The sequence below is a fragment of the Capsicum annuum genome, chromosome 4, assembly GCF_002878395.1.
Source record: "Capsicum annuum cultivar UCD-10X-F1 chromosome 4, UCD10Xv1.1, whole genome shotgun sequence".
Lineage (NCBI taxonomy): Eukaryota > Viridiplantae > Streptophyta > Magnoliopsida > Solanales > Solanaceae > Capsicum > Capsicum annuum.
In genome coordinates, this window is record NC_061114.1 from 10,776,061 (window position 1) to 10,794,983 (window position 18,923).

The 18,923-nt window shown below is 35.6% G+C and overlaps 1 protein-coding gene across 4 annotated transcripts; it reads right to left on the reverse strand.

The window, feature by feature from the left end:
* Positions 1-6,934: 6,934 nt before the first annotated feature.
* Positions 6,935-18,848, reverse strand: LOC107868291 (receptor kinase-like protein Xa21). Of its 4 annotated transcripts, XM_047410721.1 has the most exons (5): positions 17,745-18,848; positions 17,450-17,666; positions 16,356-16,940; positions 15,422-16,069; positions 6,935-7,672 (listed from the first exon to the last, which is right to left on the reverse strand). In XM_047410721.1, exons 4-5 carry the CDS (start codon positions 16,053-16,055, stop codon positions 7,335-7,337), a joined length of 972 nt encoding a protein of 323 aa, XP_047266677.1. In that variant the 5' UTR covers positions 16,056-16,069; positions 16,356-16,940; positions 17,450-17,666; positions 17,745-18,848; the 3' UTR covers positions 6,935-7,334. The 4 variants fall into 4 exon arrangements, with proteins under 4 accessions (XP_047266677.1, XP_047266674.1, XP_047266675.1 ...); XM_047410718.1 differs by having other exon boundaries at positions 6,944-7,672; positions 15,422-16,940; positions 17,745-18,839; XM_047410719.1 differs by having other exon boundaries at positions 6,944-7,672; positions 15,422-16,940; positions 17,424-17,666; positions 17,745-18,839.
* Between the last annotated feature and the right edge of the window lie 75 nt (positions 18,849-18,923).

Genomic DNA, 18,923 nt, shown 5'->3' on the forward strand with positions numbered 1-18,923 from the left:
TTTGCAATAAGACAAATAAAGCACATGCCAAATAATCCTAATATTGAATGGTATCTATCACAACACATTTTCTTGTACGACCAATTTTATGTGTCTCTTTCAAGAATGATATTAATGATAGATGGCAACAAGATTCCTGATCATGGTAATACAATAGAGACAGATAAAATAAACATACAAAAATATATCATCTATAAAGAAGTACCAGGTGATATATGTTTCATTACATTTTATACTTTACAATAAGTAAAATGTCATCTAATTAAATTTTTAATGTTCATCCTCATAGGTTTTAATGATATTCAATCATTTTGACCACGGCAAATAAATTGCTATACATCGATCAACGTTAATTCTTCAAAGAAACTTGCAACTATGTACTATATGGCCTCGACATTCATATACGTGCAACGCACGGGTCGAGAAACTAGTATATATATATATATATATATATATGACAACATGAAAAACTATTTACATTCTAGATCAAAGATAACGAAGTTAGCAAATTATTCTATCGTAGTTTAATATCTCGACGAGACTATTTACTTTTAATTTTTAGGATGTTTTTACATTTTTTTTTAAATTCTAAAAAAGTACACAATATGTAGAGCATGTTTGGATTGTTTTATTTTAAATGTTTTTAAGTCAAAATAGCTTTTAAACACTTTATTTGTGAACTTTTCATAAGTGTCGTATTTTCTAGACATGTTAAATCTCTTTTATTTTAAATAATTTTTTTGTTAGTTTAAAATGAAGGATTCTCTTGCTATCTCAAAATTGTATTTTTCTCTATCGATTTTCCAAATGGCATAAAAGCATTTTGAAGTTCCATTATTCACCATGCTCAATGACCAAGATAATCAATCAAAAAATCTGAATGAGCGTACTTTGATTTGATTTGATGAATCGAGAGAATCATTGTAGAGTTAAAAACAATGTCAGAACATTTGAAGGCGCATTTAAGGCGCAATCATTTTTTCAGCACAACTGCTAGGCTCTCACAATGGATGTAATAGAATTCTATTCCGTTTCTATTACAACACCTAATTTTGTGTCATGCTAAGTGTTAGAGTTGTGACCCGAATTTTGTTGATTCGGCCCTAAAAGTTTCGCGGTGCGATTCATTTTTGTGATTTTCAATGGGTATGTGGTGGTAGGGTATGGACCTTTATGTTTTTCGGGTCTAGGACCTATTTGTACGCATGTATTATATAAGTGCGATTTAGTGGGCTATTTCAGGTCATTCTCATATACACGAAATGGAGACTATTGTCTCCAACATTGTACTCTCTCTCCATTGAAGTGAAACCTCCTCTGCCTCTGCCCGTGATTTTTCACGTAAATCTATGTGTTTTTGTTTTTCTTTTACTTGTGATTTGCCTATTTTCTGCCCAATCATAACACTAAGAAATAAATTCTATAAGAGATAATTTATTTGGAAGAAAATTCAGAATGCATTAGTTTTATGACAAATAAAATTTGTTTTCACTCCTCCAAATACAATTTTCGAATTGTATTTGGAATTTTCATGGCCAAACGCATCTTTTTTTTTTTACTTATTTTACTAAGTGAAGTAATTTTCCGAAAAAAAAATGAAAATAATTTTCATGGCTAAACGGCTACTTAGTATTATTCTCGTGAATCTACCTAAAATTATATGTATTCTTTACTTAAAATTTTATGATACTTAAAACGATGTGTATAACACTAGAGGCCATTAAAATTTATGGATTCTTACATTAATCTCAAGTTAATCTATGCTATAAGAGGATCATAATTAAGTAGGGCTACCGAATTATCGAATTGAACTGAAAAATTTGGTAATTGGTATTTGATAATTCGGTATTTGGTATGGTATTTGAGAGCAAAAGTTCAATATTTTGGTATTCCGGATTGTGTTTGGTACAAGATATTAATACGATTTGGTATTCGGTATTTACCGAATATCGAACACACACACACATATATATAATATGTCTAACCAATCCAATAGACAATAGTATTAGTCATCTCAAAGAATCTCTTGGACCTTGATAATATATTCGTAAAAAACAACAAAAAGAATACTGAATAGGGCTTCTATTAAATTTACTCTTTTAAGTTTAAATGTACATTTGCACATCTCTAATTATAATATGGTATTACCAAATACCGTACCGAATTGAAGTTTACTTTACTAATTACTGAATTATCGAACTGATGTTAATAAGTATGGCATGTGGTGTTTAAATACCGATTATTGAATTACCGAACCTAGACTTTAAAAATACCGAATCAAATATTGAACGTTCACCCCTATAATTAAGTATGTAGGGTATAGGTAAAAACATTGTTGAGTTTCCATGAAGACGTATATTTTTCCTAGCTCCATTTTTCTCGATGTTCGATATTTGTAATGAAGCTAAATTTTTCAATATGTACCACGTGGTAAAACACATTTAAGAGGTAGCACTCCCTGCCCATTTTTTTTATATCCGAGACCTCAAATGAAAGATGGAGGAAACATAAGTATTTTTTTTCTTAAAAAGTACTACAAACATTAATTTGTATTGGTTGTACTATCATTCAACTCTTCAGTTACTTGGTTTTCTAATTTTTTTTTTTTTCAGGATACATGGGCCCTGCGCCCATAATTATGGTGGCAAAATTATTCCTTCAGACTATGTGGGTGTGGGGCTGGTTGAAGTAAGCCTTTTTTTTTAAATAGTGCGGGGCGGGGCAGGTTGCGAGTACATGAGAGTTTAAATCAAGAAAAAACTAATAATTAGTATTACTCTCGTGAATCTAACTAAAATTATATATATTCTTTACTTAAAATTTTATGACATTTAAAACGTCATGTATAACACTATAGGCAATTAAAACTTATGGATTCTTACATTAATCTCAAGTTAATCTATACTATAAGAGGATCATAATTACGTATGTAGGGTACAGGTAAAATATTATTGAGTTTCCATAAACACGTAAATTCTCTCCTTGTTCGTCTTTTAAGATGTTAGATATTTGTATTGAAGCCAAATTCCAAATATTTACCGTGTGGTAAGACACATTTAAGAGGAAGCACTCCTTGCTAATTTTTATTTTTTTTTATATCCAAGACCTTGAATGAAAGATGGAGGAAACACATTAATTCATCTCATCACAACCTTGAAAGTAATTAACTTTTACTTACTTCAGAGATGTTTTTATAATTTTTTTTCATAAAAAGTACTACACAACATGAATTTGTGTTGGTTGTTTCTATCATTCGACTCTTCAGTTACTTGGTTTTCTAAATCCTTTTTTCAGGATACGTGGACCCTGCACCAGTAATTATGGTGGCAAAATTATTCCTTTAGTCGATTTGAACTCCAAAGACTTGTGCAAGAGTGCAAGTCAACCAAGTCTTGCTTTCATTTTCTCTATATGATTTATCTATCAAAAAGTTACTTCCTCTGTCCATCTTTACTTGTCTATAATTCAAAAAATAAATTTTCTACAATACTTGTTTAGTAGGGGTATTTGCATTGAAACTGAGACTAATCCAAATTCGTGCCACGCAAGGCTCATTAAAGGGGTTTCCACATCCTGCGTACAAACCTAAGATCTGTAATTAAAAAAGGATTCATATGGTCCATCTCACCACAAATTTTGATAGTAATTTTACTTAATTTTGAGATGTTTTGATGATTTTTTATTATTAAAAAGCTCACAACATTAATTTGTATTGGTTGTTGTCATTTGGCTCTTCAGTTAATTGGTTGCCTAACTTATGCGGGCCTCGAAGACTTGTCCAACTTGCCACCGTAATAATGGTGGAAAAATTATTTCTCTAATAGGTCCAAACTCCAAATACTTTTGCAAGACGGCAAGTCATTTCTCATTCAAATAACACTTCCATGTTCTCATTCAAGCAATCAAAAATGTATAATTGGAATCAACCAAGTCTTGCAAACCCTAATTGTGGTGGCAAGTTTATTCTTCTAATCAGTCCAAACTCCAAACACTTTGTACAAGACTGCAAGTCAACCAAGTCTTGCTTTATAAGAGATTGTTCCTAATTGTTGAATTGCAAGCAATGAAGCGTGACATCCGTTGTCTAGTGTTTTCATAAAGCTTAATTTATTAGAATTATACAAAGTAAATTAACTCTGTGAATATAAAAAAGTTTGGACTTGTGCATGTAACACCGTAGGAGATATATTAGCAACACCAAGCTCAGATAATAGACGTCGTAGTCAAATAATTTTTGAACTTGCTGCTGACATAGCCTGATACTCAGCCTCCATAGATGATTTAGACGTACGAGATTGTTTCTTACATTTCCAAAATGTTAAGAATGTGCCTAGAAACATGCACCAACCAGTAACCGAACGACGCGAATCGAGACAACCAGCCTAATTTGCATCAATATATCCCTCAAGATGTATAGGAGAATCAAAACGGATGAGAACACCTTGATTCATACATGAAGTACTGCAGTGTGATGTATACTATACGCTAGAGAAATATTTTTACATGATTAGCGTATTTTATATAGTTGATCATAACATATTTATAAACCTTTTATCTCTAAGCTAGGAAAGAATCTAGAGACATTTACAATCAAGTTATATTTTACAGATAATTTAGCACATTTATATGGGATGGTAATGAAAGGAATTTGTTTGCGTCATGACTAAACTTACTTTTAATTATTGTTTATATTTTACAAGAGATTTTTAGAGTATATTTTTATGAACTCTTTTTCAATAAAAGAATACATAAAAATAATTTTGTGGTGTCAAATTTGTTCCTCTAATCAGTCCAAAAGACTTCCCAAGTTGCCTTCTACAGAAGTTATGTATATTAATTATATAGAGAATTTTATGTGATAGTATAATTAATTAATTCTATTTTCTTTTTAGGTAATATAAAACTCGATCAATTTTATTTTTATAAAAAATTAAAATATTGGGATTAAACTTATATTGTTGTGCTTTTAGTAGCGGTTTTATCAAATAGAACTACTTTCACAGTAAAATGGAATTTTTTTTTACAAAAAACTCTATAGTTATATGTACACTAGCTATATCGAGAATTTTTAAATGATTAGTTATTTAGAATAGTTTATAATTGATTCTAGCTACTTTTTAAGTACTACAATAGTGTGGAAAATATTTTCAAATTTTCTAATGAATATTCTTCTCCCACATTTTATTTTCAAATTAGGTACCCTCTCATCCCTAATCCGAATTCCTATCGCGTAAGGCCCATTAAACGGGAAACACTTTCTACCAAGATTATTTTCAAATTCAGGGTGCAAATCCAAAATCTTTGATTATAGAGGGAGGAATCATGTTCATCCACAACGACCTTTAACGCTAAGTTTTAGTTTCTTTTAGAGATATTTCTATAAATTTTTATTCTTAAATAGTACACAATATTTCTTTGTAACGACTGATGTCATTTGACTCTTCAGTTACTTGGTTCCCTAACTCATATGGTCTAGGCAAGCAAAATACTCCTTGCACCGCGAGAGCCATGTTGGAGACAAGTATATAGCTTAGTTTGTGTTGATGTCAACCATAATAATGGTAGCAAAAGAAATCCCCTAATCCGCTACTCGTGTTTTTTTAGGATAAGATTTTTTTTTTTTTTACGAGAAGATAGAGAATGAAGCTCATTATACTTGAGTGTTGATGCAGTAGTTTCTGGGTGCACAATGTGTCCTAAAGTACTAACAACATACTATGCATCATAACATTATTACTTAATTATAGTAAGCTTAATATGCTAAATTGTGCGAAAGTATTAATTTCTTACTAATAGAGTTTGACGCTTTAATAACAAAACAATGAAGTTGGAAAGGAGAAAGGAGAAAATTCTTGATGATCAATTATGAATGAATTTTGAACTGAATTTGAAAAATGTTTTTTACTTTTTATCGCACAAAAATAATTTCGCGTAGACTCTGATTACTTATATTGTTCCTCCCAGCACTAGTGCTAAATGGTCCATCTTTCACAACATAATTAATTGGTATATCTCTTAGCACTATTGGGACTGCATGTATTGTCGCTCACACCATAACCTGTACCAAGAGCGCTCGAATATTTTCCAACATGCGGGCAGCTCAAGCATATTTTTGGCCTAAGGCAAAAATTAAACGGGGCCTTAAATTTATAAGAAAAATAACTTTTTTTTAATAAAATCTATTTTCAAAATTATGTAATCGATTTTTCTAATTATTCTGTTTTAAGTAATAATATATTTAATGCATTTAATCTTTCTTGAGACATAATACTCTCGATCTATGAACTACTTCTAATAATTCTTTTCTTTTATATAAAAAAATTGTTTTTTCTATAAATAGTATTTATAAAAAATGAGGCCCCTCAAATTCGGAGGCCTAAGGCGGCCGCCTATTTTTTGAAGAGGTAGAGCCGCCCCTGCCAACATGATAACTTTCGAAAGCAAACTGTGATACATTACTCGAACAGAAGGTGGGAGATTGAGAGGAGGCAGACCCCTGGACCTAATTTAACTAACTGTATATTAAATATACTGGTTTGGTATGGCCGGGAAAAGGTCTCGGTTTCTGGTGACCTTAAGTCAGATAATAAGCATAGTGAGTCAGCACAATACATCAATAAAATTGCGCCAGAGAGACAACAGTTGTAAACAAGAGTATTTCAAACTGCAATGGTTTTTTTTCATTCAAATCATATGATGGTCTGCTCCCACCAGATAACTAATATAACAGAACCAGAACAGGTATCATGTTCCAACCACTCCATTCTTTCGTTATCTTTCCTCCAGTCAAGTCTAGCTCTGCTTGGCTAAGAGAGTGGTGAGCTTCCTTTCAAGTATATTGGTGTTCCATTATCCATTTAAAGACTCACCGTTCTGCAACTCATACAAACCCCTACTGGCAAAGATTACTGCCAAGATCAATACATGGATGGACAAATGTTTGTAATGCCGATGAAAGCAATCAAGTTAATAGAGGCTACTCGTAGAAGCTATTTGTGGTCTGGGGAAGCTACAATAACAAGGAATTCTACGGGGGCATGGGAGAAAATCTGCCTATGGAACTATGGGACTATGCTGCAATCTGTTAGTTGCTTTGGGCTTTAAGTCTACGTTATATAAAGAGGCAGAATATAAAAACTGGAATGCACTGGGGGACATCAGCAAAGCTAGTTCATAAGAACAAAGAAGTGTAGGAGTACTATTCCTTGGAAAATCATAAAATTCCTTTTATAACAAAAAAAAAAAAAAAAATACATTCTTCTCATCAATAAAATTATTTAGAAAACATTTGCAACAAAACAAGTTATTTGGAACAAGAATTGCCAAGAGCATGTTCAACATGCGAGAAGTTGAATTCTGATCTTCTCTAGCATCCCTACAACATCTTTCATGTTCGTCCGTCTTGCTGGAGATTCAATACAACAATCTAGTGCCACTTTCATGATTGATGCTACACAATCTAACTTCTTCTTCAAGTGATTATCCATCGGTGGAACCAAGTTGGAATCCGCAACATCCATTACTGCATCAGGAAGTGAATAACTCACCCATTGTTTCAAGCTAAGATCTCCCTCAAACTCGGTAGGCTTTCTCCTGGTAAAAGTTTCCAGCAACATGATCCCATAACTATAGACATCGCATTTAGTAGACACCAATCCATCTTGTCCATACTCTACAATCAAAGAATTAATTTAATGATGTAACTTGATAACTAGATGATACGGGTGTACCAAGCTGTCCAACAAGTTCTACAAGCTGTCCAACAAGTTCACGACCATTCACACGTAGCCAAGCTCGGGAGTTACAAAAACTCCAAGCTATGTTCATGCAAATGGCCATGCGTGAGTTGGTACTTGAGCCTTCCAATGGATTAAATTTTTTTAAGTGTGAAGAGGAGCCTTGAAGTATAATAAACTTACACTCCAAGGCCATCCCTTGGCAAGGGTAAGATAGTCATTTGTTATCTCCCTTTGTGGACTAATATAAATAGATAGTGTTAGGGTTATTTTTGGAGTTAGTTCGTTCATATTTTGGAAGACAACAAACACTTTGTAATATTTTGGAACTTCTCCCTTCCATTGGAGAAGCCCCAATTCCGAAAACTCACTAGTAGAGTGATACTAGTGTTGTCTCTTGGCTAGAAACTAAGGTCTTGGGGTTCTTTGAGTTCCTCTTGGTCCAAGTAATAGCTTGGTATTAATATTCATTAATCCTAGGGTCCTTTCTCTTATTAGGGTTCTTAGATCATTGAATATTGTGTGTCAAGTTACTATCCCTCTTGTAATCTTGTTAATCTTGTGTTGTTGGAATCTTGAAGTCTAGTGAAGCCGTGTGAGGCTCTTTCGATTCACTAGCATTATTATCGACTTGCTTGTTCTTGTTGTTAATAACATCTTCTTATTCGAAAAACGTGACTCTTGAAGATTAGTGAAGCCGTGTGTGGCCTATTTCGATTTACTTGCACTTGTTGTTCATCTTGTTGTTGTTTGTTTCTTGTGTTATGAACTTGGGCTCGTATCATTTGGTATCAAATCTTGTGGTTAATTTTGTTCCTACAAAATCAATCTTGGGCTTGGTAGTTGAAAAATACAAAAAAATAAAGTAAAAAAAAAGTTGCTGAAATTTGAAAATTCCAGAAAAAAAAAAAGAAATCTTTCCATCTTGTTCTTGGTCGAGAAAATTGTGTTGTGTTGTTGTCTTGGCCGAGATTTGTGTTTGTGTGTTTAGATCTAGATGTTCTTTTGTTTGTCTAGTTTGTTTCTTGTGTTGATTTCTTTCTCATCAACACAAAAGGTGTCTAAAGCTAAGTTGAGCTTAACATATTGACATTGCTATTGTGGACTTGAAGTGGTAGTATGATGAACTTGAAGTAGGCTAAGTTTGTGTGTTGTTACTTGACTTTAAAGTGGGCTATTGTAGGTGAATTGTGGTTGTGTTCTTGAAGTATTGTTGTGTTGTACATCTTGATATTCTTATCATCTCATATCTTGACCACTATAAAGACTAAAATAGATCCAAAAGGGTTGTAAGACAAAGTTGTAAAATTATTTGTGAAAAGACTTGCCAACATCACTTCCATGACTTACCAACCACTTTTCCTTCAAAGAAGAAGCCTTGTCTTGTGGAACTAGTAAAATTAAGCCTCATCTTTTTTGGTTGGAAAAGGTTGAAAAGTTACAAGACTTTACTTTCCCTCCTAAAGCAAATTCATCCAATACAAAATTGTGAAGATTAAGTCTTCAAGTTGTTGAACAAAATATATGGACCCGTGACCAATTCCATGCTGCCACATCACCTTAAACACTGTTCACGTCATTAATTAAGCTCAATTTGGATATTCTAGTTTCTAATTATTGATTCTTAGTTTCTTCTAATTGATTCGAGAACTAATTAGCAAGATAGTACATTCCTACTAGGTTGTCAATTAGTCCTTTGAAGCCTTGTATTCGTGTCATCGTTTGTTTGTATGCTTTTGTCGTTTGAATACATGGTAACTCCTTGACTCTAGTCCGACAAGAATTCTTTGAGTTTCAAACAAGAGAATCTACTCCGGACAAGAGCATACTCAAACCTTAAGGATTCATGGGTTACTAGCCAATCTACGATACTTGTAGAGCTCGAGAGTGAGTGATCCAAGAGTGTGTGAGTGAGGAGAGGTTTTAAACTAACTTGTTTGTTGCTTGTGTAGGTGATACCTTGGCAATGTAGGGAACCACGTCTCAAATCGTAGATTATAATGAAATAGAGAATATGAGGGCCACTCTTGAGGCTAGACCCGAGCTCTTGAAAGGTTGAGTACGGAAGTGAGAGTTATAAGGGGAGAAGTGCCAACAATTAGTGAGAGGTTAGAACAAGTGGAGATTCAAAGAAACTCTCATCTTTATACTCCTCGTCATGTTTCCTCAAGTGGACATTATAGAAATTCTTCCTCCACCATTACTCCCGAAACATGGCCACAATTTCCAAATCCTTCACTAGCTCCACTAAATACCGCAATAGACCGAGACTCCAATAGACCAACCCATTCCCAAACTCTTCAAGTTTCGCAAAAGGGACTCGAATGTTAAATTCCTCCACAAAATCCGAACCCTCCCTTCCAAGCTCCACTAAACAGAAGACCACCACCTCCACAAAATCCAATCCGTCCAAACCAAATTCCAAACGTCCAAAACTATCCCGTCAACTTTGAGGAATATGGTAGAGAGTATTATGAAGGGTATGGAGCCTTTGACTATGATTATATGAGGGAAGAGAAGATAAGAGGGGGACGTGTAGATCCAAGAAGATACCGAGGATATGGAGAAAGGGGAAACCAACACCAAGAGAGAAACATAGGCATCAATACCATCAAATTGAGCTTGAAGGGTGAAAGTGACCCCGAGGTGTATCTTGATTGGGAGTCGGCGTGTGATAAAGTGTTTTAAGTGAATGATATATCGAAGGAGAAGAAGAGTTGTTATGCCATAGGTTAGTTTGAAGGCTATGCTAACATATGGTGGGAATATGTCAAATGGTTTAGTAATGAGTTAATTGATGGACAACCACCACCATAGTTTCGCTAAGGTATCTAATGAGGCAACGGTATCTTCCCAAAAGTTATCATCATGAGTTGCTTGCTAGGTTGTACAATTTGTGACAAGGGAATTGATCATCGTGGAGAACAAATTAGCCATGATATCATTCGGTTCAAGTATGGGTTAAACAAATAGATCTCCACTCATTTGACGCTTCACAAATTTGACACCGTTGAAAAAAAATTTCAAGTGGCTCTTGAGATTGAAAGAGAGCGTAAAGAGAGATCGTCGTTCAAGGCAAAGGGACCATCAACCTTGGGTTGGCCGAGGAGCAAAGATATGGTTCAACCATCTTTGGGTTGGCCCAAAAACAAAGACCAACCAGCCACTATAAGGCTGTCCAAGCCTAAAACAGTCCACAAATTTTCTCCCCGACAAGAAGCTGACAAGCATCTTAATCCTAAAGGGTTCCAATGTTTCAAGTGCCAAGGTTGGGGACATAAAGCCAATGAATGTCTAAACTGACACAATTTGATCCTAAGGGAAGGGATATTGTATTACCTTGGTGAGGAAGTGGGTCTTGAAAAAGAAGAGAATAAGGCAGACCCTCGAGATGGAGATGAACCCAAAAATGAGCCACATAATGATGATGATGATGATTGTGAGGATGCTTATCCACAAGAATGGGAGTGCATGGTTCCAAACTTTGTAGTGAGGCGTGCCATGATTAAGAAGGCGATAGATAATCCTAGCCAATGGGAGAATCTATTCCATACTAAATTCCTTGTGAAGGGAAGTGTGTTCACTTTGGTGATAGATAATGGTAGTTGTTCCAATGTTGTTAGTGTTGCTAAGGTGAACTTCTTGAAATTTCCAACTACACTTCATACTAGCCCTTACAAGTTGCAATGGTTGAATGAATTTGGTGAATTTAAATTCATGAGGCAATGTGTGATACGATTTAAGGTAGGAAATTACCACGACGAAGTGCTTTGTATCGTAATACCAATGCAAGTGTGTCACTTTTTGTTAGGTAGACCTTGCCAATATGATAGGTCTACCAAACATGATAAGAGGCCTAATCGATAGACACTTTAGAAGGATGGACGAAAGGTCACACTTCATCTACTTTTGCCTTCACAAGTGAACGATTTACATCAAAGGATGAGGGAATTGAAAGAAAAGGGGAAGAAATTCAAAAATAAAAAAAAAAGGGGGGAACCCGTAGATGGGGTAGTGGGGATATCTAGGGCTGCCTCAACATCAATGGGAAAAGAAAACATAGTGATGTTGGTTAGAAAGAAGGAGTTCTTTGTGGATCATGATGAGGAGACACCCATCCTTCTTTTGGCATATTGTTTTAACACTAACCCCACTAATTCTTCTATTAATCCTTTTATTTCTTGTGTGTTGCATGATTATGAAGATGTTTTTCCCAAACAACTTCCACTAGGGATGCCCCCACTTTGGGGAATTGAGCACCAAATAGATTTTATGCCGGGATCATAATTGCCCAACAAATCGGCTTATAGGAGCAACCCGACGGATACCAAGGAATTGCAACGCCAAGTTGAGGAACTCCTCAACAAAAGGTATATCAAGAAGAGTATGAGCCCTTGCATGATCCCGATGCTACTAGTTCCTAAGAAAGATGGGACTTAGCGTATGTGCGTTGATTGCCGAGCCATCAATAAGATAACGGTAAAATATTGTCACCCTACTCCTAGGCTAGATGATATGCTTGATGAATTGAATGGTTCGTGTTTGTTTTCTAAAATTGATTTGAGGAGTGGCTATCCCCAAATCCGTATGCAACTGGGTGATGAATGGAAAACCGTCTTCAAGACCAAATTCGGTCCCTATGAATGGACGGTTATGCCATTCGACCTAACAAACGCTCCAAGTACTTTCATGAGACTAATGAATCATGTGATAAAGCCTTTTATTGGGAAGTTTATTGTTTTCTACTTTGATGATGTGTTGGTGTATAGTAGGTCCTTAGATGAGCATGTAAAACATTTACAATGTGTGTTTGATGTCCTTTGAAAGGAGAAGCTATATGCTAATTTAGAAAAGTGTTCTTTTGGTGTCCAAGAAGTTGTATTTCTCGGTTTTTTGGTGAGCTCAAGAGGGGTCGAAGTGAATGAATCTAAGATTGACGCTATCAAAAATTGGCCAACTCCCAAAACCATAGGTGAAGTGAGAAGCTTCCACGGGTTGGCTAGTTTTTATAGATGTTTTGTCAAAGGATTTTACACCATTGCCGCCCCCTTGACCGAAGTGATTAAAAAGGATCGGCCTTTCAAGTGGGGAGATAAACAAGCTAAGGCCTTCAAGGACTTGAAAGCTATGCTTATCTCGGCCCCTTTGTTACAATTGCCAAATTTTGACAAGACTTTTGAGGTTGAATGTGATGCTAGAAAAGTTGGTATAGGCGCGGTTTTAATGCGAGAATTGAAGCCTATTGCCTACTTTAGCATAAAGCTCAAAGGAGCAACTCTAAACTACTCTACGTACGATTTAGAGATGTATGCCTTGATTAGAGCCTTGGCCACTTGGCAACATTATTTATGACCTAAAGAATTCGTGATCCGAACGGACCATGAGTCCTTGAGGCATCTTCGGGCACAAGATAAGCTTCACAAACGGCATGCCAAGTGGATTGAGTTTCTTAAAATTTTTCCTTATGTTATTCATTATGAAAAGGGTAAGGAAAATGTGGTTGCCGATGCTTTGTCTCAAAAACACATTTTTGTGTCTACTTTGTCTTCAAAATTGATGGGTTTTGAGATTTTAAAGGAATTGTATCCCGAGAACCCTCACTTTGCTCTTATCTATGGGGAATGCGAAGAATGGGGTAGGGACAAGTGGGATCCGGCTAGGGGTTTAAATCCCTATACCAAGTTTGACAGTTACTTGTTTAAAGGTAGGATCTTGTGTGTACCCTCTAGATCTTGGAGAGAGTTTCTTGTGAGGGAAGCACATAATGGCGGTCTAATGGGTCACTTTGGGGTCGAAAAGACCCTTGGAATATTGAAGGAGCAATTCTATTGGCCAAAAATGCACAAGGATGTGTCTAGGATTTACAGCCAATGTGTAGATTGCAAAGGAGCCAAATCTCGACTCCAACCTCGTGGGTTGTACACCCCGCTATCCACCCTTTACATCTTTGGCTTGATATATCTATGGATTTTGTGTTAGGGTTGCCAAGGAATAGAAGAGGTCGGAATAGCATCTTTGTTGTAGTTGATCAGTTCTCTAAGATGGCACACTTTATTCCATGCTCTAAATATGATGATGCACCTAGTGTGGCCACTTTGTTTGTTGATAATGTTGTCAAGTTGCATGGTGTTCCGAGGACCATTGTGAGTGATAGGGACTCTAAGTTCCTAAGTCACGTTTGGAAGTCCATGTGGGGTAGGCTTAGTACCAAGTTGTTGTTCTCCACTTCTTGCCACCCACAAATCGATGCTCAAACTAAAGTAGTAAATAGGACTTTGGGTGCTATGCTAAGTTCCATGATTAAGCAAAAATTGACTTCTTGGGAGGAATACATACCATTAATTGAGTTTGCCTATAATCGTGTCATACACTCAAGTACGGGAATAACTCCCTTTGAGTGTGTATACGGCCTCAACCCCCTTACCCCTTTGGATTTAACTCCTTTTGACAAGTGATCTTATGATTAGCCTAGATGGAAGAAAACGGGCAGATTTTATGAAAAAGTTGCATGAGAAGGTGCGGCTTTGACTTGAGAAGAAAAATCAAGAGATTGCAAAACGGGCAAACAAAGAAAGAAAGAAACTCATTCTTGAACTAGGAGATTGGGTGTGGGTACACCTTAGGAAGGATCGGTTTCCATCTCAAAAGAAGACCAAATTGATGCCAAGGGGTGATGGTCCATTCCAAGTACTTGAAAGAATCAATGATGATACCTACAAGATTGACCTTCCTCCGGAATACCAAGTGCACAACACTTTCAACGTGTGTGATCTTTCTCTAGTGGATGCGGTTGATGATGACCAAATATCAAATTTGAGGTCAAATTCCTATCAATATGGAGAGGATGATACGGGTGTACCAAGTTGTCCAACAAGTTCACAACCATTAACACGTAGCCAAGCTCGGGAGTTACAAAAACTCCAAGCTATGTTCATGCAAATGGCCATGTGTGAGTTGGTACTTGAGCCTTCCAATGGATTAAATTTTTTTAAGTGTGAAGAGGTGCCTTGAAGTATAATAAACTTACACTCCAAGGCCACCCCTTGGCAAGGGTAGGATGGTCATTTGTTATCTCCCTTTGTGGACTAATATAATAGATAGTGTTAGAGTTATTTTTGAGTTAGTTCATTCATATTTTGGAAGACAACAAACACTTTGTAATATTTTAGAACTTCTCTCTTCCATTAGAGAAGCCCCAAATCCAAAAACTCACTAGTAGAGTGATACTAGTGTTGGCTAGAAACTAGGGTTTTGGGGTTCTTTGAGTTTCTCTTGGTCCAAGTAATAGCTTGGTATTAATATTCATTAATCCTAGGGTCCTTTCTCTTATTAGGGTTCTTAGATCATTGAATATTGTATACCAAGTTACTATCCCTCTTGTAATCTTGTTAATCTTGTGTTGTTGGAATCTTGAAGTCTAGTGAAGCCATGTGAGGCTCTTTCAATTCACTAGCATTATTATTGACTTGCTTGTTCTTGTTGTTAATATCATCTTCTTATTCTAAAAACGTGACTCTTGAAGACTAGTGTAGTCGTTTGTGGCCTATTTCGATTTACTTGCACTTGTTGTTCATCTTGTTGTTTTTGTTGTTGTTTGTTTCTTGTGTTGTGAACTTGGGCTCGTATCACTAGGTTGAAAAAAAGAAAGGCAAAAGTAATGTTCAAAGAAAAATCAAGAGACGTACCTGGCGCAATATAACCCAATGTTTCTAGTGTTTTTGTGTATAAATCACTCTCATCTTCACCAAGCAGTTTTGAGATGCCAAAGTCACTTAGGTGGGCAACCATATCCTCATCCAACAAGACATTACTAGGCTCTAGATCACAATGAATCACAGGCGATGAGCACACATGGTGAAGATATTCCAAAGCACATGCCACATCTATCACAATGCTTAGTCTTTGCCTGATGTCGAGGAAGTAGTTGTGCGAATACAAATACTTCTCAAGACTCCCATTAGGCATATACTGGAGCACTAAAGCCTTAAAATCAAGATTGGAACAGCTAGTAATAACTTTTACAAGATTCCTATAGCGCAGGCTGCGCAAAACTTCACATTCCATATCAAAACTCTTGAATGCTGCATCTAGTTGCAGATTGAACACTTTAACTGCAATGGCAGTTCCACTTTTTAGAACGCCTTTGTAAACAGAGCCAAAACTTCCAGAACCAATCAGATTACTTTCGCTGAGTGCATTAGTTGCTCGGAGAAGTTCATAGTATGAAATCCTTTCTCTTTCTACGATAGACAATAAGTCAGCTTGCTGAGGAACACTTTTACCTCTTTTATACCTTATCGATAGGAGCACAAAGGTCATAGGAACAAATACAACTGCAATTGCGAGCAAAAGAAAAAGAACTATCAATTTTTTCCTCTTTGATGTTTGCTTTGATGAAGTGGGGCATGGCGGGACACTAAATCTTGAAGAACCACACAATGCTTCATTGTAGATGAAAAACTGACTCGAGAGGTTCTTGAAAGGACCTCCCGAGGGTATTTCACCGTACAATTTGTTGACAGAAATATTGAAATAGTTCAAGTTTTGAAGTTTTTCCAAAGACTTAGGAATGATTCCAGATATATTGTTATGAGAAAGGTCTAGGAATTCCAAACCTACCATGTTGCTCATTGAGTCAGGTATAGATCCTTGCAACTTGTTGTGTCTCAAAGAAAGGTGTGCCAGATTTTGCAATCCTCCAATTTCTCTTGGAATTCTATTTGAAAATTGATTCATCGATAGATCATCAGTGTCGCAGCCTTTAGAGGGTTCATATATAGAGATAGAAATGTTAAATTTCTGCAATTGGTTAAGGAAGTCAGGAAGCTTAAGGATGAGTCGTTGGTTAAATTGTTTTCCTCTAAATTTAGTAACCGTAGATAAATCAAATATCCAAGCGAATTGGGAATCAAGCCAGTGAGTTTGTTGTGTGAAAGCTCAAGAATAGTAAGTTTGGAACAATTGGAGATAGAATAAGGAATGGTCCCAACAAGATTGGTCAAGTTGCCCAGATAAAGCACTTCAATGTTGGGTAAGATAGAACATATGTTTGGTGGGAGTCTTCCTGATAGATTATTGTTTGTAAGAGAAATTACTCTTAGCCCGGATATGTTGAAGATCTCCATATCAAGTGAACCACTAAAACTATTAAATGCAAGACTTTCTCCAACTCAACAAGATTGCTTATCTCTTTTGGTATTTCACCTGTCAACACATGAAGAAAAAATGAATACAAGTGAGATGAACTAGTTAGGTCAATGCATATCTATGTGATTCATGCTTTAGTTTGACCTGATGAAAAGGTGTCGACAAGAACTCAAAAAGATTTTATTGATCAAAGTCTTAAGAAGGATGTACATATTATATATTTTTCTTCTTCATTAAAGTTTTTAATTTAATTTTCTATGAATTTCGGACTGTGCAGGTTTGTATTTTATATGAACTCAAATATATAAACTGATACTTTATTAGAAGTTAGCTAACTACCAACAGGAGTTCTAATTTACTTGCTATTTCTTAAAACAAATTAATTATAAACATTAAAAGACTCTCCTTTTATGGTGATTAGAAGTTTTATTTATAATTGTTACATTTTATAACTCATTACATGAATAAATTCATAGAATTGTAATAGTTCTAATGGATTTGTAAAAATTAACATGAAACACCATTAGAATATATGTGTACCTCTTGCTATCACTTTGATTACGTACCAGTAAACCTATTTTCGTCAAGATATAAAGTTTGCATCTTGGTTAAGTTGCCAATCTCCTGTGGTAAGAATCCACTAAGATTGTTCTGCCATGCTGACAAAATTTGCAGCGATGAAATATTTAATATGGAGATCGGGACAGAGCCAGTAATCTGATTATCCTCCATGGCTAACTCTACCAAATAAACAAGATTTTCCAATTTCTTGTGGAATTATCCCTGAAATTGATGTGTAATATAATAAACTTCTGAAGTAATAAGATACAATTGTGTTAGTATTCATAATATGAAACGTACCAGTAAAATGGTTAGTTCCGAGATCCAATATCTCCAAGTTACTCAATCTTCCAATTTCACTATGTATTGGTCCATCAAACTCATTTTCTGAAAAAGATAAAATTTGAAGTTGTGAACAATTTGACAAGCTTGTAGGCATATGACCATGAAGCTTGTTATAAGACAGATAAAGCCCTTTGAGTTTCGGAAGACGATTGCATAAACCATTGGGAAGACTTCCGGAAAAGCAATTGCCAGTAAATGAAATGAATTCGATCCTAGAAATATTGAAAATTGTGAATGGTATAGAACCCGTAAGTTGATTAAATTGTATGGCCAACCAGTTCATGTTGTGAAGATTGCCAATTCCTTGTGGGATGTTTCCTTGTAGTGAATTATAAGATATATCTAAAGTCCCCAACCTTGAGGCATTCGAGAGTGATAGAGGAATAGAGCCTATTAGATTGTTACCCCTCAACTTTAATTCTCTAAGGTTTCCAATCACTTTTGGTATCTGGCCCTCTATGGAATTGAAATTCAGATTCAAAGTCTCAAGTGTGGATATATTAGAAAATGAACAAGGGATGGAACCAGTGAAACTATTATTTCTAAGATTTAGAACTTGAAGATAACGTAAGTATCCAAACCAAGAGGGAACCTTCCCTCTGAAGTTGTTGAAACTTAAATCAAGAAACTTAAGCCGACGCAAGCGTGCCCATTTCTTGAGGCAAATTTCCATGGAATTTGTTGCTTTCCAAGTCAACAGAAACAAGAAATGTGAGGTTTCCAAAATCACGTGGAATTATGCCGGTAAGAGCCATGTTGGAAAGATTCAAGAATTTCACTCTTTGGTGACGAGAGTCACAAGTGACTCCAACCCAATAGCAAACAGAAGTAGCGGAAGACCAACTTTCATTAAGAAGTGAAAGGGGTCGGAAATGATTTGAGATTTTAAAGAAAGAAGAGCTAATTGATCGGCTAACCATGACATAATGAAGCAACAAGAGAAAAGAGGTGAATATTTTCTCCATAATTGCATAAATTAGTAGGAAAATGGTATGGCTATTAACCTGTGGTATTTGAGACTTTATATAGTGATAATTTTTAAGAATATCTTTTTTTGAATACTTTTCTTTTAAATCCATTTTTGAATATTGTTCCCAACTTAATCTATTTTTCAGCTTATGTAGGGCCCAAGGA